General features: G+C 38.6%; 1 protein-coding gene across 1 annotated transcript in view; it reads right to left on the bottom strand.

The window, feature by feature from the left end:
- METTL16 (methyltransferase 16, RNA N6-adenosine) overlaps positions 1-25,718 on the bottom strand; it is a 55,810-nt gene that overhangs the window by 29,241 nt on the left and 851 nt on the right. The window contains exons 2-5 of the mRNA XM_059046725.2: positions 21,066-21,193; positions 7,081-7,280; positions 2,089-2,229; positions 315-430 (exon numbers count right to left, since the gene is read on the bottom strand). Of these exons, the coding sequence (XP_058902708.1) occupies positions 315-430; positions 2,089-2,229; positions 7,081-7,280; positions 21,066-21,193 (585 nt within the window). The remainder of the gene's footprint in view (positions 1-314; positions 431-2,088; positions 2,230-7,080; positions 7,281-21,065; positions 21,194-25,718) is intronic.

Below are 25,718 nucleotides of genomic sequence, written 5' to 3'. Positions count from 1 at the left end.
GTAAACCAGCCTGAGAACAAAAACAACCAAGGGCCCGATAAGAGCCAAGGGGAACCTGAAAAAACAGAGTCTCAGCCTTGATATTATCATGAACTCCTAGATCAAACTGTTCCTGAAGTCCATGCTATTGCTGGATTTCTCAGATACATAAACCAATAAACTTTCTTGTTAAGTCAAGCTGAATTGGGTTTTCAGGTGCTTGATACCAGAAGCATCCTAACTGATACAGCTTCCAGAATAAAAGTTGCTCTTATCTTGCAAACAAGGAAAACTTAACTAAATATTCAACTACTTTAAAGCAGAAGATATCTTACCTTGGCTTCCAACTGATTGGCAAAAAAGGGAGGGTTGCACATACAAAAGTCATAGATTATCTCAGATTCTTCTTTAAGAGCATCCATCAGGAGTGTCTTCTGTGGTACTTTTACCACTAGGAGAAAAAACAGAGACTGTTAACTACTATTAATACTGTAGTAGTTTTCAAATATGTCCACAAATTCTTTGATACTAGTCCCTTCAAGAGGTAGAGTTTGATTTCCCTCTCCTTGAGTGTAGCTTCACTCAATGACTCGCTTTTACTGAAGAGAATGTGATGAGTGTGATAGGGTATCACTTCTGACTCTAGGTCATAAAGAGCAATACGGCTTCCTCTTTGCCCTATCTCTTGAACTACTTGCTCTAGGAGAGGCCAGCTGACACGCTGTAATGATGCTCAAGTAGCCCTGAGGAGAGATCCACATGGCAATGAACTAAAGCTTCCTGCCAAAAGCAATGTAAGTGAGCCATCTGGAAAGCACATCTCTACCCCGAGTCTTTCAGACAACAACCTCATGAAAGACTCTGAACCAGAACCACCCAGCTAGGCCACACCCAAACTCCTGACCCACAGGAACCACGAGATTATTAATAAATGTTTATTGTTTAATGCCACCAGATTTTGAAGTAATTTGTAATACAAGAATGGATAACTAAAAAACTAATTAATAATATATAAATATCTCCCCTTACGATATGTTTAACACTAGTAAGAAAAGCCTATTTCTTCCAAAGAGAGACATAAAGTCTCTTTAATGACAAAAAAAAAAAAGAAAACAAAAACCCAGCCCTTTATATATATACAATAAGCACAGACATAAAAAGTAACTAAGCATTAAGGGGATTTGACTATTTGTAGCATAGTTCCATGTACTGAAATAAAAAAGACGGTATAGTTTAATCAATAGCAGGATTTTCTTCCTTTTAAAACTCTTGGTGACTAGGTTACTTTATACACAGTTGATTCTCATCTTTAGTGGTAGTTGTGTTCTATAAAGTCACCATGAACACTGAATTAGTGAATACTGAACCACTGGCTCCTAAGAGAAATACATGATTAGGTAAGTGTGAGCCTCTGGTCCCAACATTTTCATCAACCGATCAATACATATCCTTACTGATTCATCAACATTGAACTCATGGCCAACAGTACTATAACATGTCTGAACGAAACTTATCTGGCACGTGTATTTTCTCTGTAAGGCACATCATTACCTTCTTGTACTTAGGAATGCTAGGCAGTACTTAAGCACTGTGTTTAGGGGCCATTATAAGCAACAACATCACCAATAAAAGCACAAAACTACAAAAAAAAAAAAAAAAAAGTGGTACTAAACAGACCATGAAAAGGACACTTGTTTACAGTATGAGAGCTGAAACAAGACAGCAGGGCATTGCCTTGTCCAACTTCAGCTGGGAACACCCATGCTGGGTGACTCAAATTTTTTGCCACTTTGCACGTGTCTGTGAATGACCACAAAAGTACCATATAAGTATTGATCTGGAGGCTAAAAATAGCCCCTAGTAGGCAAGCTTTAGCAAGTAGGCAAATTCACAAACACAGAATTCACAAATTATGAGGATCGACTGTGTTTACTCTGTTTCTTTCTGAGTTAATTCTGGTAACAAAGCAGCAAACCAAATTACAATGTACCAGATTGTTTTAAATTACCAAAGTTTGCATATTAAAGCAGAAGACAATGAGATGTGTTAAATTAGAAAGACAGGTTAATAAACAAAGCTTGAAAGGAGTATTTATTCTACAGAGCTAACCTTTTATAAGATCAGATAAGTTATTCTGTTCCACATTCTTCTTTGCATAATTGAAGCACATGTCATCTACTTCTGTTGCAAGGAAATACCAGCCATTTAAGGTTGTTCCAAGTAAAGGATAGATGCAGGATGCCCCAGTACCTAATACAGTAAGAATTCAAAACACATTGCACACACCTGAGAGGAAGGTGAGACCAACAAGCAAAAACACCATTCTTCACTTCTTAGAATTTCTTATAGCCTTAACAGCTTAAACCACAAGCTGGTACTGATTACACACATACTGTGGCTACTGGCTTCATGTATGTTAGTCTTAACTCATAATTAGATTCAAATTTCCTAGAGGGTAGAAACCTTGCTGTCTTCTTTGTATGCTATATGTAAAATGAAGTATGCATAATCGGCTGGTGATCAAGAAATACATGACTGACTAACTGAAATTGTCAAAGCAATTTAATTTACTTTATAAAAAGTCTTCATTTTAAATCTCTCACAAACTTGATTTTCTTGAAAGAAATCAGTGTTATTTGTTAAAACACCACAGTAATATCTTAAAATAGATCAATGTATACATCCCATTCTACAAAAGCAGAAAAAAATACATAGGGTATAAAATTTTTATAATATTAAACCACCCAATTCCCCACATATCTATCTGTAAGTTGTTACTTGAAGGAAACCAGAAGTTAAACAAAACAAAACAAAAAAACCTTAAAAACTAAAGAGAGAATTCATTTCTTAGATGTGGAGACATGGAAAAACACTTGATCGAGATCCAAAACATCAGTCATTGGCTTGCCCCCCATAGTTTCAAGGGAGACGTTCAAAGGCAAAAATCTGACAACTAGGGTTTGGTCCTCATCTTGCATGTAGAACCTCTAACCATAGACTGCACGAGGATATGTCTGAGTATGTACGAACCACAAAGAATTGCTTTTACAGCCTTTAACGGATCTTGGCCAATAAGATCCTAAAGAGCATGCTCAGGAGAAGAAACGCTGGTGTTCTTCTCGGAGGCCCACGGTAGTCAGCCCATACCAGCCATTCCACACCCACTTGCCACTGACCACATCATGGTGCCAGTCTAGCCTTCTAAGGATTTGGCAGGAAGAGCTGGAGGCCAGAGATACTCCTAACCCAGAGGAAAGCCAGTCTCATCTTACTGCTTCCTCATTAAGTACTCAGAACGGGCTAGTAAAAGACATGACAACAACTGACAGCCAGAACATTTAAGCTCTGACAGTCACAGTGATTGCTACACTTCCTATCATGTTTACCTAACAGCATCCTGGCCCTGATGCTACTGGGCAAACATCTCCTTGGGGATGTGGGAGGTGGTGCAGGAAGGAGTGGTAAAGGGTACTCAAGCTCCTCTCAGAGTTCACGATTATTTAGCCCCTGCTAGCCACTCAGAATAAGGAAATTAAGGAAATTTAAGTAGCACTTCCAGCCCTGTAGGAAAAAAAAATCCAAACCAGATCCCAGGCCCTTGATTCTCATACAACTACCTCTCTCTTCGTACTTCAATTTCATTTAAAGGGAAAAAGAAAAAAGGACACCTTCCCTCAGCTGCCCTAATATCAAGTGCCAAGAGGGTAATAAACGCAGGTAAAAGACCTGTCCTTCGCCCCAAAAAATCAAGTTTCTCAATTCTTAAGACCAGAAGACTTGCATTCTAACATCCTACTCCCCTCTGAAAGGTGAATGACATTTTTAAAATAATTTTATTTATTTATTTTTGGCTGTGTTGGGTCTTCATTGCTGCATGTGGGCTTTCTCTAGTTGCGGCGAGCAGGGGCTACTCTTCATTGCGGTGTGCAGGCTTCTCATCATGATGACTTCTCTTGTTGCCGAGCTCAGGCTCTAGGCACGCGGGCTTCAGTAGTTGCAGCACGTGGGCTGTGGCTCGCGGGCTCTAGAGTGCAGGCTCAGTAGTTGTGGTGCACAGGCTTAGTTGCTCCACAGCATGTGGGATCTTCCCGGACCGGGGCAGGAACCCGTGTCCCCTACATTGGCAGGTGGACTCTCAACCACTGCGCCACCAGGGAAGCCCTACATTTTTAAATGGGTAATAATCCTTGTAATGATAAATAAAAATGAAAAGTATATAACCACAGAATTAGAGCAAACTAATGGAGTCTGGGGGAAGAATTTATATAAAACCCTAATTAGAATGAATGTGATTTCAGCAAGAGTGCCCCTTGTGAAGAGCTAAAATCCATTAACCTCCTATATCCCCAAGTGTTATTTTAGAGGGTTTGGGGCATAATTAAAATAAATTAGTACTAAATAGCCTCTCAAGCTTTTAAAGCTTTTTATAATCCATCAGCCAATCTTCTGCCATGAACATAAAAGAAAAAAAACTTTTGTTAAACCCCATTATTATTATTATTATTTTGCCGTATGCGGGCCTCTCACTGCTGTGGCCTCTCCCATTGCGGAGCACAGGCTCCGGATACGCAGGCTCAGCGGCCATGGCTCACGGGCCCAGCCACCCCGTTGCTTGTGGGATCTTCCTGGACCAGGGCACGAACCCGTGTCCCCTGCATCAGCAGGCAGATTCTCAACCACTGCACCACCAGGAAAGCCCAAATCCCATTATTTTTACATAGTGCTTAGTTCATATTGGATGTTCAGAATTTTGAATGTTGAAAGAATGATGTATTTATCCATCGACATTCAACAAATCATTTACTGAACACCTACTGTGTGCTAGGCTTTTAGATATTATAGTAAGCAAAAAAGTAATAGGCTCTGTACTTTGTAATCTAGTGAATCTTTGTAATCTAGAGAAAGACATTAATCAATCAGACAAGTGAATGTGTAGTTTAAAACTAAAAAAAATGCCACGAAGGAAAAAACATCGTTTTCTAAAGCTCATATTCAAGGAACCCATCTTATGCTGGAAGGTCAGAGAAGGTTTTCTCGAGAAAATAAGGCTTGAGTTGACAACTACAGTACAAATAAGAATTAATGAGGTGAAGGTGGGAAGTTCCAGGCAGAAGGAACAACATGTACAAAGGCCTGGAATCATGACATCTTATTAGAACAAGTGCCAAAAACAAAAAAGAGAAGAATATAAGATGAGGCTTAGAAGGACTTCCCTGGTGGCGCAGTGGTTAAGAATCTGCCTGCCAACGCAGGGGACATGGGTTCGGGCCCTGGTCCAGGAAGACCCCACATGCCGTGGAGCAACTAAGCTCATGCGCCACAACTACTGAGCCTGAGCTCTAGAGCCCGTGCGCCACAACTACTAAAGCCTGCGCACCTAGAGCCCATGTTCTGCAACAAGAGAAGCCACCACAATGAGAAGCCCACGCACCGCAACAAAGAGTAGCCCCTGCTCACCCCAACTAGAGAAAGCCCGGCACAGCAATGAAGACCCAACGCAGCCAAAAATAAATAATTAAAATAAATAAATTTATTAAAAAAAAAAAAAGATGAGGCTTAGAGAGACCTAGAGGGCAGGAATCAGACAATGAAAATTCTAATAGGCCTAATAAAGGTTTTGGTTTTGTTTATCACAGAAGCAAAAGGAAGCCATTAAAGTGGTAAAGATGTGCTCAGATATGGTTTATACATACTTTCTGGAGAATGGAATGGAGGCGCAACAGAGTGGACAAGAACAGAATAGTTGAGAAGCTATTCTGTAGACAGGGAGAAATGATGGTGACTTGGACTGGGATGGTGGCATCTGAGAAGGAGAAAAATAGATGATTTAAGAAATATTTAAGAGAGAAAAACAGGAAACGGTGATAGACATTGTCAGTGAGAATGGAGAGAAGTAAGTATCCAGGTCAAGATTAGGAAGAAAGAATATGAGTTTGGTCTTGGACGTCACGAAGTCTGAGATGTTTTTGAGATATCCAAGTTTCTCATATATTTGGGACTAGAGCTCAAGAAAAGTAATCTGAATTGGAGGAATAAACAATTTGTAGGTTATCTGCATGGAAGCAGAAAATAAAGTCATAGATATGGATGAAATTGCCTAGAGGTAGAGTGCTGAATAAGAAAAGGGTTAAAGACTGAGCTTTAGGGATTCTCAACATTTAATGCAAGAAAGTAAGCCTGAAAAGGGAGAAGAGTGAATAGAAACGAAAACGGAAAACCAGAGGAGTCTGGTGTCGTGGAAGAAAATGGAGGAGAGTGCATAAAGGAGAAAGGAGGGGGTCAATAAATGCTGCTGAAAAGCTCATGTACGATGAGCACTGAAAACACACACAAATGCTGAACATTTACTACCATCTAGAAACTGTGTTTCCCGTTAACTATGTTTAGAAATAGGGTCCACAGTTTTAACTCAATTCTTCACACTTTCTATAAAGGATTAGTAAAGGCCAAAAGATTAACAAATTTCAAACCCTATCAAATGAAAATATTGGCTATGACAAAACATATAATACATTTATAATCGCAAAACATACCATGGCTTCATTTCCTTCTGTTCCTCTGCTTACATTCCCAAATGAATCATACAGGACAGTCCTCCCCATTGCAGAAGATTACAATTAAGAGAACATCTTCCTTTAACTCAATGTCTTTTTTCTTCCCTTTAATTTTGGATTAAATACTCTCTATAAATAATCACCTAAGAGATTCCTAAAAGTATTCAGTCCCACATGATCTTTTATTAAGTGATCATCACCACAAAATCCCAATATAGGGACTACTGTACTAACACCAAATAACTCAGAGTAAAAATAATGCCCAACAGACACAGACATCAACGTGGCAATCTGAAAAGCTAAGAAAACAAGGGCCTCACTTTCATTCTGCACTTCTCTTACCCCCTTGCTCCCTGTTTGGTGCTGACAATCGCTTCTCAAGAGAAAGTGATAGCAGAAAAGCCTAGGTATCCCAAATAAGAACAGTGATATCAGTAGCCAGCTTCTTTCACACAACAAACAACCAGAAGTTTTCAAAGAATTTGCAAAAACCTCGCAAAATTTATAAAACTTATATTTAGCCAAAAAATAATTGAAAACCATGTACCTATGTCAATTCCTCTTCGGAGAGTACTTTTGTCAGAGTCCTGATGACCGATCAGATCTTCTACCCAATGAATATAGTTGAGTCTCAAGGGAACTGTGGGAATTAGTCTCTCCAGCGGAATATCAATAGAAAGTCCAAAATCTTCCCTTAGGAGAGTACAAGTCAGAGCTCTGACTGCTTCAGGGTCTTTAAAATTAAGACTGAGGGGTGGAGAAAAAGAAGTAAAACTGATTAGTAAGACTTGCTGCATGCTACAAGCTTTAATGCAACCAGGCAGGACCAAACATCCACCTGTTTCCTAGGAGATCACACATATAAATAGTTACGTAGCGCATTCAGTGCAGTGGCATACACACTATGGGTGTTTAACAGTCACAGTATGTGAAAGACAGCATAAATTTCCACCAAAAATACTGCATCTTCATACATGAAGCACAGAGGACAAGAGTACCTCTGTTCCAATTCCAGCCTAATTGTCTCCTTACTCAGTTATGTGACTTTGGACAAGTTATTTAGCCTCTATGAGACCGTTTCCTCAGCTGTAAAATGGGGATAATAATACCTATATGTAGAGTTGCTGTGAGATAATCTGTGAAAAGTACTAGCATAATGCCTACTACATAGTAACCATTTTACAAATGCTGGTTATTTTCACTACTATCAAATAACATGATTTGATGGTAGCGTTCTTTGAAAATCATACTTAAAAGTGGAAAAGAAGCAGTATAAAATGTTTAATAATGATAACAGGTTAACATACTTAAATATAACAAATACTACAAGCACCAAATTTTTAAATGTGACTATTTTTAGCAGGTTTCCTGAGGAATAATTTACATACTATAAATTCACCTGTAAGTACACAATAGTTTTTCATATATTCCCAGAGCTGTGCAATCATCACCACAATCCAATTTTAGAACACTTCCATCACCCCCAAAAAGAAACCTCGTGCCCACCTGCAAGTCATTCCTCATTTCCACCCTCAGCTCTAGGCAACCACTAATGTACTGTCTGTCTCCATAGATTTGCCTTTTGTGAGCATCTCACACAAATGAACCATACACTATGTGATCTCTGCATCTGGATTCTTTCACTCAGCATAATATTTGTGAGGTTCATCCATGGTGTAGCATGTGTCAGTACTTCATTTCTTTTTACAGCCAAATTATACTCCATTGTATGGATAACCACATTGTGGTTTATGCACTGGATGAATAATCACATTTGTGGTTTGTTTATCCATTCACCACTTGATGGCTCTTTGGATTGTTTCTACTTTTTGGCTATCATGAACAAGGCTGCTGTAAATATTCACATGTAAGTCTTCACGAGGATGTGGTACCATTTCTCTTGAGTAGATATGTACGGATATATCATATGATATACTTACGTTTAACTTTTTAAGAACCTTGTGTCAATATAACTATTTTGAGAGGCAGGAAAAGCATTAAACGAGATGAAGTAGTAACTGAGGAGCAACTGTCAAAAATACAAAATTCTTGGGCTTCCCTGGTGGCGCAGTGGTTGAGAATCGGCCTGCCGATGCAGGAGACACGGGTTCGTGCCCTGGTCCGGGAAGATCCCACATGCCGCGGAGCAACTAAGCCCGTGAGCCATGGCCGCTAGGCCTGTGCGTCCGGAGCCTGTGCTCCGCAACGGGAGAGGCCACAACAGTGAGAGGCCCGCATACCGCAAAAAAAAAAAAAAAAAAAAAAAAAAAATTCTGGAACAAAGTCAGGAGGACAATAACTTCAAAAGTGATTGACCTTACATTTAGGTGGGGATTTGTGATCTTTTAAAGACAAGTTTCTATGAAACAGTGGAAATGGAAGTTTATTGCATAAATACATGCTAGCAATAAAAAGTCTCATTAAAATATATTAAGCCTGTTTAAAGGGATATTAAGTCTATTCCTAATCATCAGAGGTAGATATATGTTAATTTTGCCATTTGTGGGGGCTGATAAAAGAGAGTTAATCCATAGGCAAGCAACAATGAACACAGTTCTGCTTCACTCAATAGCACAGCAATTGCCTCAATCAATTTTCACATTAAAAAAAAAAAAAAAAGGCTAGCACTGCCTTTGTATTCCTTCCTTAATAAAAAGCAGTACAAATTCAGGTTCAACAAGATAAATTATGTAGCAATAAAAAGATATTAAATCTATAAAAACTTTATTTTTAATTCTAATAAGAATATTGTATTTTACTTCTTTGAATCAGTCAAGTGTTCAAAAACAATGGGCCAACTCCACTTCCTTCAATGACACGGCAATGACAGTCAATTTTTACACATGGAAAGAAGTTCACATCAGAGTACCACACTAAAGCATTCAAACAAGTTCACATTCTTTATTCTATAGCGGTAGCCCAATCTATTACTAAACTTCATTGCTAGGTGCAAAAAGGAATATAATCAATTCTGATGTCTATGTTCAAAGCCTTAAAACCTGAAATGTGAAATTTCAGAATTTTTCTATCAAAGAAACTTAATAATCTAGATACCTTATAAAATAAACGATGAGCAGTATCATCTAAGAGCAGTACCTATTTACAGAACTGTTAACCTAAAATTTCTGAATGTTATTTTGCACTGACATTTTGAATAAAATTGTGAAATTCAGGAATTGCAAACTCAAATATTTACAACGTACTACTCAAAATGCCAGTCGCTGACAATATACAGAACTTGTGCCAGAACGTAAAATCAACACACTGAGAGTCATAACCAAAGACATGTCTGCTGAACTAAACGTGCGGCACAAGGTCCTCGCCTCTGTGGACAGTAACAAATGGTTTGTGGCCGAGCGGGCAGACCAATGGCCACGCTTCTGGTAGCACTATGCCAGATGACACAAATGACCATTTCAAAGGGGATTGTCACTACTCAGTTCTAGGTAATTAATGTCAAGTGGGTTTGCTGGCCCAGTTCTGCTAGATCTCTAAAATTTCCAAATGAAACCAGCAACCCATATTTTTATATGAAATTTCTATGATTCTTAAAATATATGTGGACCATAAATAACTGCAAGCCTTATATAATTCATAGGCCGACAGGTGGCAACCTCTATTGTAAATAACAGAATTATAAAGGAAGTTGGGGTACTTGGCTACTCCACACTTTTAAAGAAGCATAAAAGTGTTTCACTCTCTTTGAGCACTACTTTGCTCAACTGAGTTACATGGAATAGGTTAGAATTTTTAAGAGGTTGTGATTGCTGGCGTTGATTCCTTTACTCATTCAACAGGTATTACATGTCAGCTACATGCTGGAGATACTGTAGTAAAAGCAAATACAGACATAATCCCTCCCTTCATGAAGCTGACAGTCTGGTAGAGGGTTGGTATTAATTTAAGAATCATTCGAATATATGTAAAATTGTCACTGTGATGAATGCTATAAAAGATAGATACGAGGTGCTAGGAAACCTACATAATAAGGGGAACTGCCTTAGGAAGGTCAGAGAAGGCTTCCCTGAGGACTGAAAGTAAAATAAAAATTAACAAAGAACAGGGTATTCTAGGGTCCTAGGTAAAGAGAAGAGCAAGTACAAAGACCTTGAGGCAGGAGACTTAATGGGGCATACTGAGACACAGCTACTGTGTCTAAAACGCAGACAGCAAGGTAAGCATGCATGGTTTAAAATGAGGCTGGAGAAGACAGAGGCCAGATAGAGGCCAGATTATATAGGACCTTATAATTAGGGTAACCATGTAATTTTATCAATTAATTTGGGACACTTCTGAAAGTGAAAGTATCACACCAGGATAACTATAACCTATGTTAAGGATTTATGTCTTGTATGGAATAAGGATGGACCAAGTGGAAGCAGAGACACCAATGAGAAAGCTACTGCTGTCATCTGAGTTAAGAGGCTGGACAAAGGTGGCAGTGGCAAAGACAGGGAAAAGTGAAAGGAATTTAGAGACATTTAGGAAGGAAAATTGACAAGATCTGTTGATGGACTGATATGTGAGGTGAGGGAGGATGTGTTTACAGACATCTCCTAGGGTTCTGGCTTGTTCAACAAGATAGACAGTGCCATTCACTGAAATTGGGAACTCAGGCAGAGAACCATTTTTGAGGAGAAATATCATAAATTTGAGCTGTATTTGAGACATCCAAGTAGAGATATTGAGTAAGTATGATCTCTAGGTATAGAGCCCAGGAAATATGGAAAAAGAGATTTGGAAATTTGGAAAAAAATGTGTAAGTGATTTGCAAACAAACAAATGAGGGCCTGGCACAGATGAGAGTGTGCCTAAGGAGAAAAGACAAAGTGAGAGGAAAAGACAACTTAACACTAAGCCTCAAAGAATCCTTTAATGGTTGTACATACAGTCATTACAGAGGAAGCTACACCAGGAGACAGGGTGGAAGAAGGAAAACCAGGAGAGTGTGATGTGGTGCCAAGGAGGCCAAAGGAAGAAGGTGTCCATGAAGGGTAAGAGTGTCAGTTACCCCAGTGCTTCTCAGGAGTCAACTGGAAATTGAAACTGGATTTAGTGATGTGAGACCATGGAGACCTTTTCAGGAGCTGCTTTCGTAGTGGTAGAATTCAGAATCCACCCTGGAATGTGCTAAAGATTAAGTATGGTATGAAAAAATGGAGACAGTATAAATAGATAATTCTTCAAGAAGCTGAGTTATGCAAGGGAGAGATGGGGCAGAAGTGGTAGGGTTGACGGAGAGGTTTCTTTACTAATTTTTTAATGGAAGATTTAAACACGTTTAAGAGTCAATGGAAAGTCACAAAGGCCACATATTATGATTCAATTTACATGAAATATCCAAAACATGCAAAGCTGTAGAGACAGAAAGCAGATCAGTGGTTTCCAGGGGTTGATGAGACACAGTAGTGGGGAGTGACTGCTTAATGCGTATAGGGTTTCTTTTGGGGTGATGAAAATGTTCTGGAATCAGATAGTGGTGATACTTGCACAACCCTGTGAACATACTAAGAACAATTGAATTGTACACTTTAAAATGGTGATTTTATGATATATGAGTTATATCTCAATTTTTTAATAAGTCAAAAAGAAGAAACTAGTTGACAGACATTAAATATTTAAATAAAGGAATACTGGACTATGTAAGGTTCTTGAGATGGGGGAGGGTATGGGATCCAAAGTACAGATGGAGAATTTAATTGAATTCGAGTATCATAATAATAATAATAAGTTGTCAAACAGAACCAAAAGCCAAACCTATGGTCTTTTGTGTTTTCCACCAACTCATACCTACCCACAACTGAGTTTAAGAATTTTTTTTTTTAAACTTTATCACACCGATGGTCCAATAAGCAATGAGATAGTAATATCATATAAAAACAAAGATCCTGGAACAGTTGTAAATGACCATTACTGTTAGCCCTATATTAGCCAAAGAACCCAAAATCCTACATGCAAAATAGTAAGAAACTACCTTGATCAATCAAGTTGGTCTCTTAAATGTGGATTCCTATGCTAGCTAAAGAGCAAATGACAGGGAAGAAAAACTTAGTCATACAAACATTTCTTTGCTCTTTCCAATTACAGTTAAGAGTACTCCAGTTTTTCTAGCTAAGCCCAGTGACTTACCCTAAATTCAGTGAAACTTAAAAAAAAAAAAGAAGTCCAAGAGTACGGGAAACAGTTAAATGTATTTAAGTTTTGCATTACAGAAAATTTAGGAACAATCTAAAAGTAGTCATTAGGGAGTTGACTGAATAAGCTATACCACATCCACACAAGAGAATACTCTGCAGTCATGAAAAGGAGTTAAGACTGGGCTGATTCACACAGTCTTGTATGAAGAGGGTTCCTTGATAAATTAACAGCAGCAACAACAAAAAATCTCCCACAAGTTTGGGTAAATGCATACACATACATTATGATCACATTCTTGTAAAAATAAAAACAAGACAAAAAAGACCCTATATGTGAACATGCATAGAAAACAATATGGAAGGGTCAGAACCACCTCTTGATGTGGAAATTCTCGTATTTTTGTATTATCTGAACACATTACATAATACCTTCATAACAACAATAAGTGTTTTATAACTATATGGAAAATGCTATGTCAAGTGTGGGTAAAAAAAGTCCTTTGATTGTACCTACAGCAAAATTACAACCACAAAAATTACTATATATGCATTAAGGACAGGGCTTAGAAAGGAACACAAGTAATTTGATCTCTGGGGTGGAAGAACCGTGACCTTTTTTCTTTTACGTATGGAACATTCCCATCATAAATGTAGGTAGGAAGGATATATTTCTATAATTTTCCCATTAAGGGCTCTATAAATGTTTGTATAATAATTTTTTAAAAAGCCCTCCTTTTTCAAAAAAGGAAAAGAGATCCTTGGTTCCAGAGTACTTGTTTTCCATGAAAGGGGGCCGATTCTGTTGGAGACCAAACCAGCATATTTCCCACGATGACAGCAATCCCCAAAAGATAGTAGTGCAGCTTGAGCACTGATTACATGGCTTCACAAAACATTTGGAGCAAGAGAAACAGCAATATAATTAATATATTTTCTTAGTGCCTTCAGAGTTGTTTATATAAACAATTCTCACTGTTTTAAAAAATGTGCTTACTTTGATGGAATAGAGCATACAACTTATTAATAAGGAACTACTACATCCTAATCACCAAAAAGTATAAGACATCAAGCAGAAGCTAGTTTAATTGAAGAAAATACACAAAAATCAATGAACAGCTGATTCTTAGACTTTGTTATTAGCAAAATGAGTGTTTGTTTTCTTACTTCTAAGAAAATACAGACACTAATCTGAGGGTTGGAAATCTTTTTGTAGGACAAAAGTGAAGTCATCTGACTTCACTAGTTAAATATCTAGGTCGCTTTAGCACCCTGGGCCATTCAAAATTCCTGAACACAGGCAAGATCTTTTTTTCATTTTCATTTCTGAGAGCACAGAGAAGCACAGGGACTAAAATTAGCTCTCACGTGGAAATTAGCAATTTATACCATCAGTCTTTGTTGTTTGTTTAACACATCCAGCTTCGTGAAACAAAACAGCCTATTGTCAACAGGCTCAGGTCTGATTTCCCCATGATGACTCTTGCTCTGCTATTGATGAATACAGTATTACCATTATTAGATGGAGTTTGGAAAGATACATCCTGTAACCATGGTTAAAGAAACAATCATTCTAACAGTGTAGAGGCTGAACCTTATGTAACAATAAAGGCTGAAGCCTCCCACCTTACTCCAACATTGGTTTCTATTCATTAGATCTTTACTGAGGTGCTAAAAATGGTACAGTCACAAACTATGACACAGCCCTTCAATGCCAGGTCTTTGATTTAAAAACAAATTAGTTAAGTGTCATACTCTATTCAAACTCAACTGACAGCACTCAAGTAAACTGCAGGATGTTCCTATGGGGCTGGTTTCTGTGAAAAAGCACAAACTAAAATTTAATTGAAACGGTCAGATATGATTACAACAAAGCAGTGACAGATGCAGGGGAAAGAGAGAGAGAGAAAAGAGAGAGATCACACCAGCAATCCTCAGTACCTTATCAAGTGTACCAGGCTTAATAACAATATCTATCCTTTACTAAGTGTCTACAATGTGTCAGTCACTTTGCAAACATCATTGCTAACCTTTATGACAACCATCCAAAGTATGTCCTTTTATCCCTCCTTTTTAGATGAGGAAATTCAGTCTCAGTAAAGCTAAGAAAATTATCTAAAACCTCACAGCTGGTAAGTGGCACTCTCAAGACTGGTCCTTAGGATGACTCACTCAGAAGTGTCTCTCTTTCCATATCACACCCTGCTTCCCTTAAGAGAGCACTTAAGGGCTGAGCAAATAAATGACACTTCAATCCATCTCAGGTCTAATGTTCTGCCTGGTATTCCTTTTCCATCATTATCTGGGTTTACATTTTGGCCATTCTTTTTCTTTTCTTTTTTTTTTTTTTAATTTTTATTTTTTTAACATCTTTATTGGAGTATAATTGTTTTACAATAGTGTGTTAGTTTTTCCTTTACAACAAACTGGATCAGTTATACATATACATATGTTCCCATATCTCTTCCCTCTTGCATCACCCTCTCTCCCACCCTCCCTACATTCTTTTTCATATATCTTCTTGAGTTAAATAAAAAGCCACTATAAAAATAAAGAACATTCTACTGATGCATATAATCATCAGCAACTCTTACCTAAGTAAGCAGCAAGGAGGATGATGTCCAGGAGCATGCAGGTTGTTTACATGTTTAAAAAAGTACATATTTTCTCTTCTTCCTCTATCATAGATCGCTTCTAAATATGCTGTACTACCAACCATGGGTAAGCTCGTACTGCTCCTACTATTAAAGAAGAGGAGCTCTCCTCAAGCTTGCCTCATCCTCCTGCCATCCCTTCAAAGACAAATTTGCTTTTCCTTGCAAGAAATTTTAAAATTACTTTTGCCCAACACAAAACCACCACTTTGAACATCAAGTTCATAACTTTTAATCCTTTTCTATGCACAGCATATCAGCACAGATACTTTGGTTTCAGTCTGAAACAAAATGATGATGTTTTATAATCTGCAACACCCATTCCATAGGCTACGTGGTATTCCACTGTATGGAACTGCACTGTAAGAACCTACAATTTTGGAAATTTAAATTATTTCCAATTTTCCTTGTTACAAACAGCCTTGGGATGAACATCCTCAAACATACATTATTTCATTTAAGTATGCTTTTAGAACTTTCAAAGCTGCAGTTCTACCAGCATTTTATCACTTTGCCTATTTGACTACATTTCTGCCACTGATAGATACTGCATATTTTTTCTTTGCTAATTTTGTCCATTTGTGTTTCTTCTTTTGTAAATTGCCTGTTTTTATCCTTAACGTATATATTAAGGTTTTTTTTCCTTTTTCTTATTGTCTTCTAAGAGTTCTTTATATTAAGGGAGCTAAATATTTATACTGTGTTCTCACCTTTTACTATTTCCTGATATGTAAAAGATTTTACTTCTTATGTAGTTGAATCCATAAAATTTCCTTTATGAATTCTACCCTTGGAGTTTACTCAGAAAGACCATCCCTACACCGAAAGTTAAACAGTCCACCTATATATTTTCTTCTAGTACTTCAATAGAATATAATGAAATCATCAAACCATCAATAATTTATTTTGCATAATATATAGGAAAGGGAATCTAATGCAATTTCCCCACAGCTGTTCCAACGCATCTATTAAAAATCCATTGCTGTCTGCCTCCACCCTTAACAACCTGAAATGTCCTTATTCTATGTTACAGTCTTTACATGGTGCGGTGGTATCTTACGTAGGAGTCAGCTTCCAAAGTAAGCATATAAAGTGAAAATCCATGAGAACACTGAAAAAGCTCTTTAATCATTCATAGCACTGTAAGATATTCACGTTATGAGAAACACACAGGAGTCAAGACTGATCAAGAAAGGAAGATTCACCCTGTCCACTCTACACTCCCCCTGGGAGGTATACTACTGAGTAGAATGCAGGCTGGAATCACCTTATTTAATGTGCACATGCTGTTGAGACTTGAATGCCACTTTGTGCCAGACAACTGATGGCCCATTCTTGTGGCACTACTGGGCTAATCACTCAAACTTCACAATATATTTAAATACCCATCTGGGAAAGTTTACACCCCTTCACCTTGCCATCACCCACTTATAACATTTGTTTTGAGTATCTTTTCTTTGAACAGAAGAAACATTATGTCGCTTTCTCTCCCAAAAACCTTAGAAGGATTTTGATTTGGGGAAGAATCGATATATTAACTATACTGAGCCTCCCCATCCAGAAACACATGGTGTCCCTAGATTCACTGTCTCCCCTAGACCCCTGAGGGTAATTCTGTTGCTTTATCCACATAGATCTTAACATATTTCTTTGCCAAGTTTCTGCCTATTCCTCTTTGTTATTGTGGATGGGATCTCTTATTGCAACTATATTTTCCAACTAGTATCTGGAAACCTATCAATTTTCTACTTATTTATATACATTAAAAAATATTTATATGTATGTTTTATTCAGCAATCATTTGAATATTTTTAGGTGATTCTCAAATGTTTTTTCAGGTAGACAATAATCAAGCCATCTGTAAAATTGTAATTCTTTTTCCTTCTGACCTTATTAACTCTAAATAAATAAGGGAAGCAATAGACTGAGCCAGAGAGAGTTCCAACTCAGTCACTTCTTAGTGTTATAAGCCTGTGCAAGCTATTTAAAAAGAATGTGTGGGACTTCCTGGAGGTCCAGGGGTTAAGACTCTGCACTTCACATGCAGGGGGCACAGATTTGATCCCTGGTTGCGAAACTAAGATCCCACATGCTGTGTAGCAGCCAAAAAATAAAGAAAATAATAAAATAAAGGAATGCAGTATCAATTTTTAAAAAAAGAATGTGCATTCATATTTATAGATTAAAAGTTCAAAATATATCACTAAATCAAACTTATTGATTATATTATTTAGGCTCTCCATCAGCAGTACTTAACCTTTTTCGGGTCAATTACTCTTTTAAAACTGAAGTTCAGGGCTTCCCTGGTGGTGCAGTGGTTGAGAGTCCGCCTGCCGATGCAGGGGACGCGGGTTTGTGCCCCGGTCCGGGAGGATCCCACATGCCACGGAACGGCTGGGCCCGTGAGCCATGGCTGCTGAGCCAGTACGTCCGGAGCCTGTGCTCGCAACGGAAGAGGCCACAACAGTGAGAGGCCCGCGTCCAGCAAAACAAAACAAAACAAAACTGAAGTTCAAATTATAGGTTAAAATTTTAAACCCTATCTCCCCAAGAAAAAGAACATACACAAAGAGTATTTTTACCTAACTGTCTTTGAAGCATTCATTGATCCTCTGAAAGTCCCTAAGGCCATTGTTCTGTTTATTTTTCTCTACTTGGTTGGAAAGACAAAGAAAAAATGTCTCTGAATTATTTCAAACACTTTTTAAAAGATATTTCTTATGTTACATTTTTCAACATGCTAAAAGTCTTTTAAGTCCTCATTGAATGTTATTTCTTTTGTCAATACAAACTACTCTTCTTTTTCTAATTTGAGGCTTTTTCTGCCTTCTATCTTACTTTTTTTTAATTTGGAGGGAACTCTCATTTGTTTAGTATATTTTTGCCCATTCCTTTATTTTTTATTTATCTGCAATTTTGTTTTAGGTATGCCATCTGTAAATGGCATAGTTAGATTTTATAGAAGAATTATTCTCATGCATTCGACAAATATTTATTGAATGTCTATTACTTGTCAGACACCCTTAAGCCATTCAGATATGTTGTGATAACAGATCTGTTTGGTCAGCTCTGAGTGATTTTTCTTAAAAAATATAAATCTTAAGCCATCTTAAAAATCCTAACCATCCTAAAAATCTTCCTCTGGTTCCTCAAAGTCTGAGCAATCAAGTCCATTCTACTTTGCATGAGCTAAGAGCTATGAAAGGCTCTTTGTGACCTGTTCTTTGTTTTCCTTTCAGTCTCATCTCCTAGTATTCCCTAAGCTGTTATTCTATATCCACTTCATCCTCATCTACATGCAGTTCTGCAAACTTACCAGGCCTTTCAAAAAATTCTGTTCTCTATACTTGGAACTCTTTCCCCCCTTCTATTCATCCTTCAGTATTCAGTTCAAAGACCCAAGGCCTTCACTAATACCACTCCCACACCACCGCTGTGTCCTTCTCTTCTGACTTCCATTTTCAATTGCACATAGACTTCTCAGATTCAATATGCCCCAAACTGAAAATATATCATCTTCCCCCCAACCAGCTCATTCCCCCTTGTTCCTTACTGCAGAAATGGCACTACCACCTAATCTCTTGCTAAATTGGAATACCAAGCACCATACTTGGTTCATACTTAATTTCTACTGTGTCCTGCTAATTATATTCATGAATTTCTCTCAAATTCATCCAGTGATCTCTATCCCTCCTCCCTCTACCTAGTTAGGCCACCAATATGTCTAATGTAGATTACTAAAACCATTTCCTACTTACTTGCCTATACTTTCAGTCTTAATTCCCCCTGCAATCCATCTTCTACAATGCTCCTAGAATACACCTGTCACCTGTCTAAACACAATTCTGAATGTTATTTCCCTGCTTTAAAACTTTAGTGCATAAGACTGGGGATGAGTAATTCCGAGGACACAAGAACTCTCTGCACATGTCCCTAAGATAAATTCCAAACTCCTCACTGGCCCTTATAAAGTACCGCAAGCATCATCCTCCCAGCCTCATCTTCTGTCATTTGTCCACCACACCCTAGGCACGCTCAACTTTTCCAGTCCCCACTGCCCTGTGCTCTTTACACACGCTACTCCCTCTGCCTGTAACACTCTTCTTTCTGCCTGGCTAACTCAGACTCATTCTTCAGAACACAACTAAGACACCGTATCTGTTTCAAATCATTCTCTAAATCCCAAAGCTGGGGTCAGGTCTCCCTTCTGTGTGATTCCACTGTATACTCCACAGGTTCTGCCATACTGAAAGGCTAACTGCTTGTTTGTTTGTCCACTTCCTCTACTAGTGTGTTTACTCCAAACATGGCAGTGACTAAGTCTTGCTTGTTTATTATGGCTCTCCTGGAACTTAGAGCAAAATGGTTAATCAACAGATATTTGTTAGATAATTAAGTACAAAAATAAGTGTAGAGAAGAAACAAAGAATAACAAAACTCTACCTGCTCTAAAGCTAGTAGGATAAATAACATCCACATACATAACTATGAAACAAAGATTTAAGAAAAATAGTAGAGATGATCTAAACAAAGAGAAATACCAATTCAGTATCTCTGGGGTGATCTCCAAAGTAAGGTGCCAAAGATGAGTCTTCAGAGTATGCAAAGAAAATATTAGAACTCTTGTTTAAATATATTTTTAATTTCCAGTTTGAAGTGTTTTCTAATGTGTTTAATATAGTAACATGGTAAGTAACACAATCATTCATATACGGAGCTGTGCTCAACATTTTACTGAGTGGAATAGACAATAAAGCTTGGAAATCACAGTTCTAGGGCATCTGACTTAACCTTTGTGTATTGGTGGGGGTCACAAATCTGAGAATCTGGTGAAAACCAAGGATTATCTCCCAGAAAAATGAATGTAAATAAATATGTATTATATATATATTTTTTAAGTTTTAGGATTTCTAGGGTACCTTGGGCCCCAGGTTAAGTCCTGGCCTAAGGCCTCCAGTTCTACAAGAAGTCTCCCAGGAGGAAGGATGAGGTCAGCAAAATGCCTCAAGTCCTCTGATCCTATTATTTCCAACCTTCCCACTGCTCCACAAATCTTGCTCTTCCTCCTCCCCACAGGTGCATCACCACATTTTCCCCAGGCAGGCTTGAAATTTCCAATCCCCTTTGTAACTCACATAGAGTTTAGGATGGCAGTCAAAGATCTCCTTCTCAAGGGTATAACACAAACATCAGTTATTACCATACCACTATCATAATCCTTGCCATTTCCTGAAGCGTCATACTATTATTTTCTTAATTTTTAATAATTAACTTTTAAACTTAAATTTAGTGACATTTTAAGTAATAATGAAGTGAAATCGGTTTTGATATCCTGGTTATTGTTTTCCTACATCACATCAAAATAAACACACACTTAAAATAAGGACTTTAGACCTTCACCAGTCACCAAGTTTTAGAGTACAATCCTAAGGTTTCTGCAGGGATCTGGGATCCCTGCTGGGTAAGCAATAATTTGGACATCAATAATTTTTTTGTTGTTTTTCTGTTTTTTTTAGCCAGAAAGAAACTTAAAAGCATTTGGTCCAATCTTCTGATTTTATAGATTAAAACGCTAAAACTGAGAGAGGTTAAGTGATTTGTCCAAGGTCAGATGAGAAGTTTAAGGAAATGTCTAGAATTAGTATTCAAGTCTACTATCAGTCCAGTACGCTTTCCACTATGCTGTGTCCATTCAAATTACACTAGAATAATACTGTATCAAGAATTCTTCATCTGTTACCTACCTTACTCTTCCATTCAGATTTATCTGAACATGCTGCTGAAAATCTGGATATTTGGAAGCCAGATATGCAAAGTCAGGAGGTTTGTCCTTGTATCTATTTCTTGCATGCATTGATTTACTCAGAGCCATCTTTAAAAAGAAAAAAAGGGTGGGGGGGGGATCGCATATTTAGTTTAAAAAAGTCAACAGGAAAAGCTGTGGTTGCCAAGTCAACAGTTACAGCCAATACATCTTTGCCAACCAAGTGAGAAAAAAAGAAGTTATATTTTGAAAATGTGCAACAACAAATAAGCACATGAAAAGATGCTCAACATCATTAGTCATTATGGAAATGCAAGTCAAAACCACAATAAGATATCATTTCATACCCATTAGGATGGCTATTATTAAAAAAAGAAAGGAAGGAAGGAAGGGAGGGAGGGAGGGAGGGAGGGAGGGAGGGAGGGAGGGAGGGAGGAAGGAAGGAAGGAAGGAAGGAAGGAAGGAAGGAAGGAAGGAAGAAAGAAAATAACAAGTATTGGTGAGTATGTAAAGAAACTGGAGCCCTCAGGCATTGCAGGTGGGAATGAAGATGGTATGACTGCTGTGGAAAAGTTTGGTGGTTCTTTAAAAAGTTAAACATTACCATATGACCCAACAATTCCACTCCTAGGTATAGATACAAAAGAACTGAAAGCAGAGATTCAAACAGATACTTACAATGTTCACAGCAGCATTATTCACAATAGTCAAAAGGTAGAAGCAACCCCAAGTGTCCACAAGCAGATAAATAAACAAAATGTGGGATATACATACAATGGAATATTATTCAGCCTTAAAAGGGATGAAATTCTGACACATGCTACAACATGTACGAACCTTAAAGGGAAAACATTATGCTAAGGGAAATAAGCCACACACTATAGCACAAATACTGTATTATTCCACTTATATGAAGTGCCAACAATAGGTAAATTCGTACAGAGAGTAAACAAGAAGTTAGTAGGGGTTGGGAGGAGGGTGGAATGGTGAATTCCTGTTTAATGGTACATGGCTTCTATTTAGGATGATGAAAAACTTCTAGAAATGGATAGTAGTGATGGTTGCACAACACTGTGAATATACCTAAAGCCACTGAATGGTATACCTAAAAATGGTTAAAATTTAAAATTTTATGTTATGTGTATTTTACCACAATTTTTAAAAATGTATGCAACATACGATGAATCTTTTTCTTTTAAATCAAGGGAAGAAAATTGGAAACTATTCCTTTAAATGCATCAAAGTGGCAGAAGGCAACATAATCTACAGCCAAGAATATTGTAGTCAGAGGTTTACAGTGGTCTTGCATGGACTGACTCTTTGGTAGTGCACCATAAAGTCACTAAAGTTTAAAAAAAATCTTTTTTTTTTAACTTCCTGATTTCAAACTCTACCAAAAAACATCTTCTATTCCAACTTCTTTTATAAATTTCAGTCTTGTCATTTCCAGGTAGCTAAAACCAAATGAAAACAAACATAGCAATTTTGTTTTCCTTGAGAATACAAAGAGGAAAAAAGTTAACACACTTATAGCAAGAAATAAAAACCAGAAAAAACCCATTACAGTGGTTGAGTAAATCTCTAAGCAGCTGGTAATTTAAAAAATATTTTAGTGTGTATCTCTCGATGGTGATCTTTATTTTCTTCTTTATATCATTCTGCATTTTCCATTTTTTTCATAATGTGCATTCATCTAAATGGTATTGTGTAAGTCAGAATCCTGAGTCACCTGATAGTTCTCTATCTCTCTTGTATTCCAAGAAATCAAGCTATGTGAATTTTACCAGCTAAATACCTCTCAAATCCATCTATTTTCCCCTATGTCCACCAACAGCAGCCCAATACGAGTTGCCTAGACTGCTACAACAGCCTCTTTTTTAAAAAAAAATTATTTATTTTATTTATTTTTGGCTGAGTTGGGTCTTCATTGCTGCACGTGGGCTTTCTCTAGGTATGGCGAGCAGGGGCTACTCTTCATTGCAGTGCGCAGGCTTCTCACTGTGGTGGCTTCTCTTGTTGCGGAGCACAGGCCCTAGAGCGCGTGGGCTTCAATAGTTGTGGCACGCCGGCTCAGCAGTTGTGGTGCACGGGCTTAGCTGCTCGGCAGCATGTGGGATCTTCCCGGACCAGGGCTCAAACCCGTGTCCCCTGCATTGGCAGGTGGATTCTTAACCACTGCGCCACCAGGGAAGCCCAGACAGCCTCTTATTTGGTCTGCATGAGCCTACACTTCTTCTCTCCACTCCTTTTTCCACCTTGCAGTGATCATTTCTAAATGCAAATTTCACTGTGTCCTCCTTGCATGCCCACTTGCTCAAAATTTTACATTACTTCAGCATACATATAAGACCCAGCATGGTGTGGCCTTACCTACTTTTTCACCATCAGCTTAAGTCTCACCCATTGCTCTTCTTTCTTTCCCTCCACTCTGGCAACTGGGTCTTTACCCAGGTTACTCTTTTTGTCTATAATGTTCTTTCCTCCCCCTCTTCACCTGATGAATTCCTACTCATCCTTACTACCAGAGTTCAAGAATTTCTTCTTCAGGAAGGTCTTTCCTTCCCTAATCTCCCCAGTTCAGTCATATCCGCTATTGTAAAGTCTCTTAGCAGTAAATACTGTTCCTTTACAGGCTTTGTTAGAGATGTAACTTTACATGGTAATAAATCTGTTAATACTCAGAAGGTTTTTGACAGCTTTCCACACTGGAAGTTTAACAACCATGTTCAAATAATAATTGTTGAGATGTTCCAAATCATGCATCTAACTGCCCACCAGACTACTCACTTGAAAGGCTCAAAAGTACTTCATGCACAACATGTCCAAAATTAAATCATTTCTACCCACCCCAAACTGGTCCTCTTCTAATCTTCACTATTTTGCTGAATGATACCACTATCTTCCTTGTGGCACAAAAGAGAGAAATCTTTAGCACCTTTTCCACCCTGCCTCCCTGATTCCAAACACACCATGTCCTGAATATTCTCTATCTCCTAATTATTTCTTGACCCTATCCATTTTTCGCCCTTCATAACTCCATATCTTTAGGCCACAGACCATAATCATCTCTTTCTTGGATGACTACAATAGCCTCTAACTGATGTCTCTCTAACCACTCTTTTTATTGGCGGCGTTGGGTCTTTGTTGCCGCACGTGGGCTTTCTCTACTTGCAGTGAGCGGGGGCCACTCTTCGTTGCAGTGCGTGGGCTTCTCATTGTGGTGGCTTCTCTTGTTGCGGAGCTTGAGCTCTAGGCACACAGGCTCCAGTAGTTGTGGCTCACGGGCTCTAGAGCGCAGGCTCGATAGTTGTGGCGCACGGGGTTAGCTGCTCCGCGGCATGTGGGATCTTCCCGGACCAGGGCTTGACCCCGTGTCCCCTGCATTGGCAGGTGGATTCTTAACCACTGTGCCACCAGGTAAGCCCTCTCTAACCACTCTTGCCCCAGCAATCCACTTCACCCCAGCAACAACATCCCCCTCCTCCCACCCCAATACAAAACTGAACATTCCTTGGTAAATCCCTTCAGTGACTTCCTAAAGCTTTTAGGCTGATATAGTCCAAAATAATTAACAAGGCACACATAATCTACCCCTCTAAACTCATTTGTTGCCACCTTCTCCTCCCTGTTCAGAGCGTCATGCGTGTACCCTGATGTCAGTGCACACACATAACACTCTGAACACACATGGACAAATTAAATTACAAATATGATAGATTCATTTCCTTCATTATTCAACCCTTCTGGTCAGAACAGATGCACAATGAGTCAATAAAGCCACTTCTCTGCTAACCAAGCTCCAGGTGATGGGTTCTTAGCTAAATCTATCCCATTCCTCAGAGTTTAACTGAGCATCAGCGCTTACCTAGCATCAGCATTGTCACTCCTCACTTCTCTCTAACCTAATCTACTTTTCTCTTCCTGGCTCACTCTGCTCTGGCCACATTGGCCTCCTTGCTGTTTCTCTAGCAAGACTGGCATACTCCTATCTCACGGCTGTTTGGTCTGCATGAACTGTTATTCCCTCAGAAATACATACATACAAGGTACCCTCACACCTTATTCAGGTCTTTGATCAAATGTCACTTCCTGGGGCTTCCCTGGTGGCGCAGTGGTTGAGAGTCCGCCTGCCAATGCAGGGGACACGGGTTCGTGCCCCGGACCGGGAAGATCCCACATGCCGCGGAGTGGCTGGGCTTGTGCCACTGGGCCATGGCTGGGCCATGGCCACTGGGCCTGAACGTCCGGAGCCTGTGCTCTGCGACGGGAGAGGCTCGCGTACCGCAAAACAAACAAAAAAACCAAAACAAATGTCACTTCCTCATTGATGTCTTTCCTGAGTACCTCCATTTAAATAAGCAGTGAGTGAACACACTCTATGTCTCTCTTAGTAGCTTCAATCTTCTACATAAAACTTACCCATCTGACATTGCATATATTTTACTTATTTTTTTTTTAAATCTGCCCTGCCAGTAAGCTTCATGAGGGAAAATATTTTGTGTATCTTATTATTCACTGCGATATCCCAGAGCCTAAAGTAAGGCCTGGAGAGCAGGCACACAGTAAGTGTTTTTTGATTGAAAGCACGATGGAACTCTTTACACTGTCCAGGACACTGAAACACAGCACCCTC

This window comes from Kogia breviceps, chromosome 19 (genome assembly GCF_026419965.1).
Source record: "Kogia breviceps isolate mKogBre1 chromosome 19, mKogBre1 haplotype 1, whole genome shotgun sequence".
Classification (NCBI taxonomy): Eukaryota; Metazoa; Chordata; class Mammalia; order Artiodactyla; family Physeteridae; genus Kogia; species Kogia breviceps.
The sequence above is the reverse complement of the archived record's forward strand: the minus strand, read 5'-3'. Positions and strand labels throughout refer to the sequence as shown.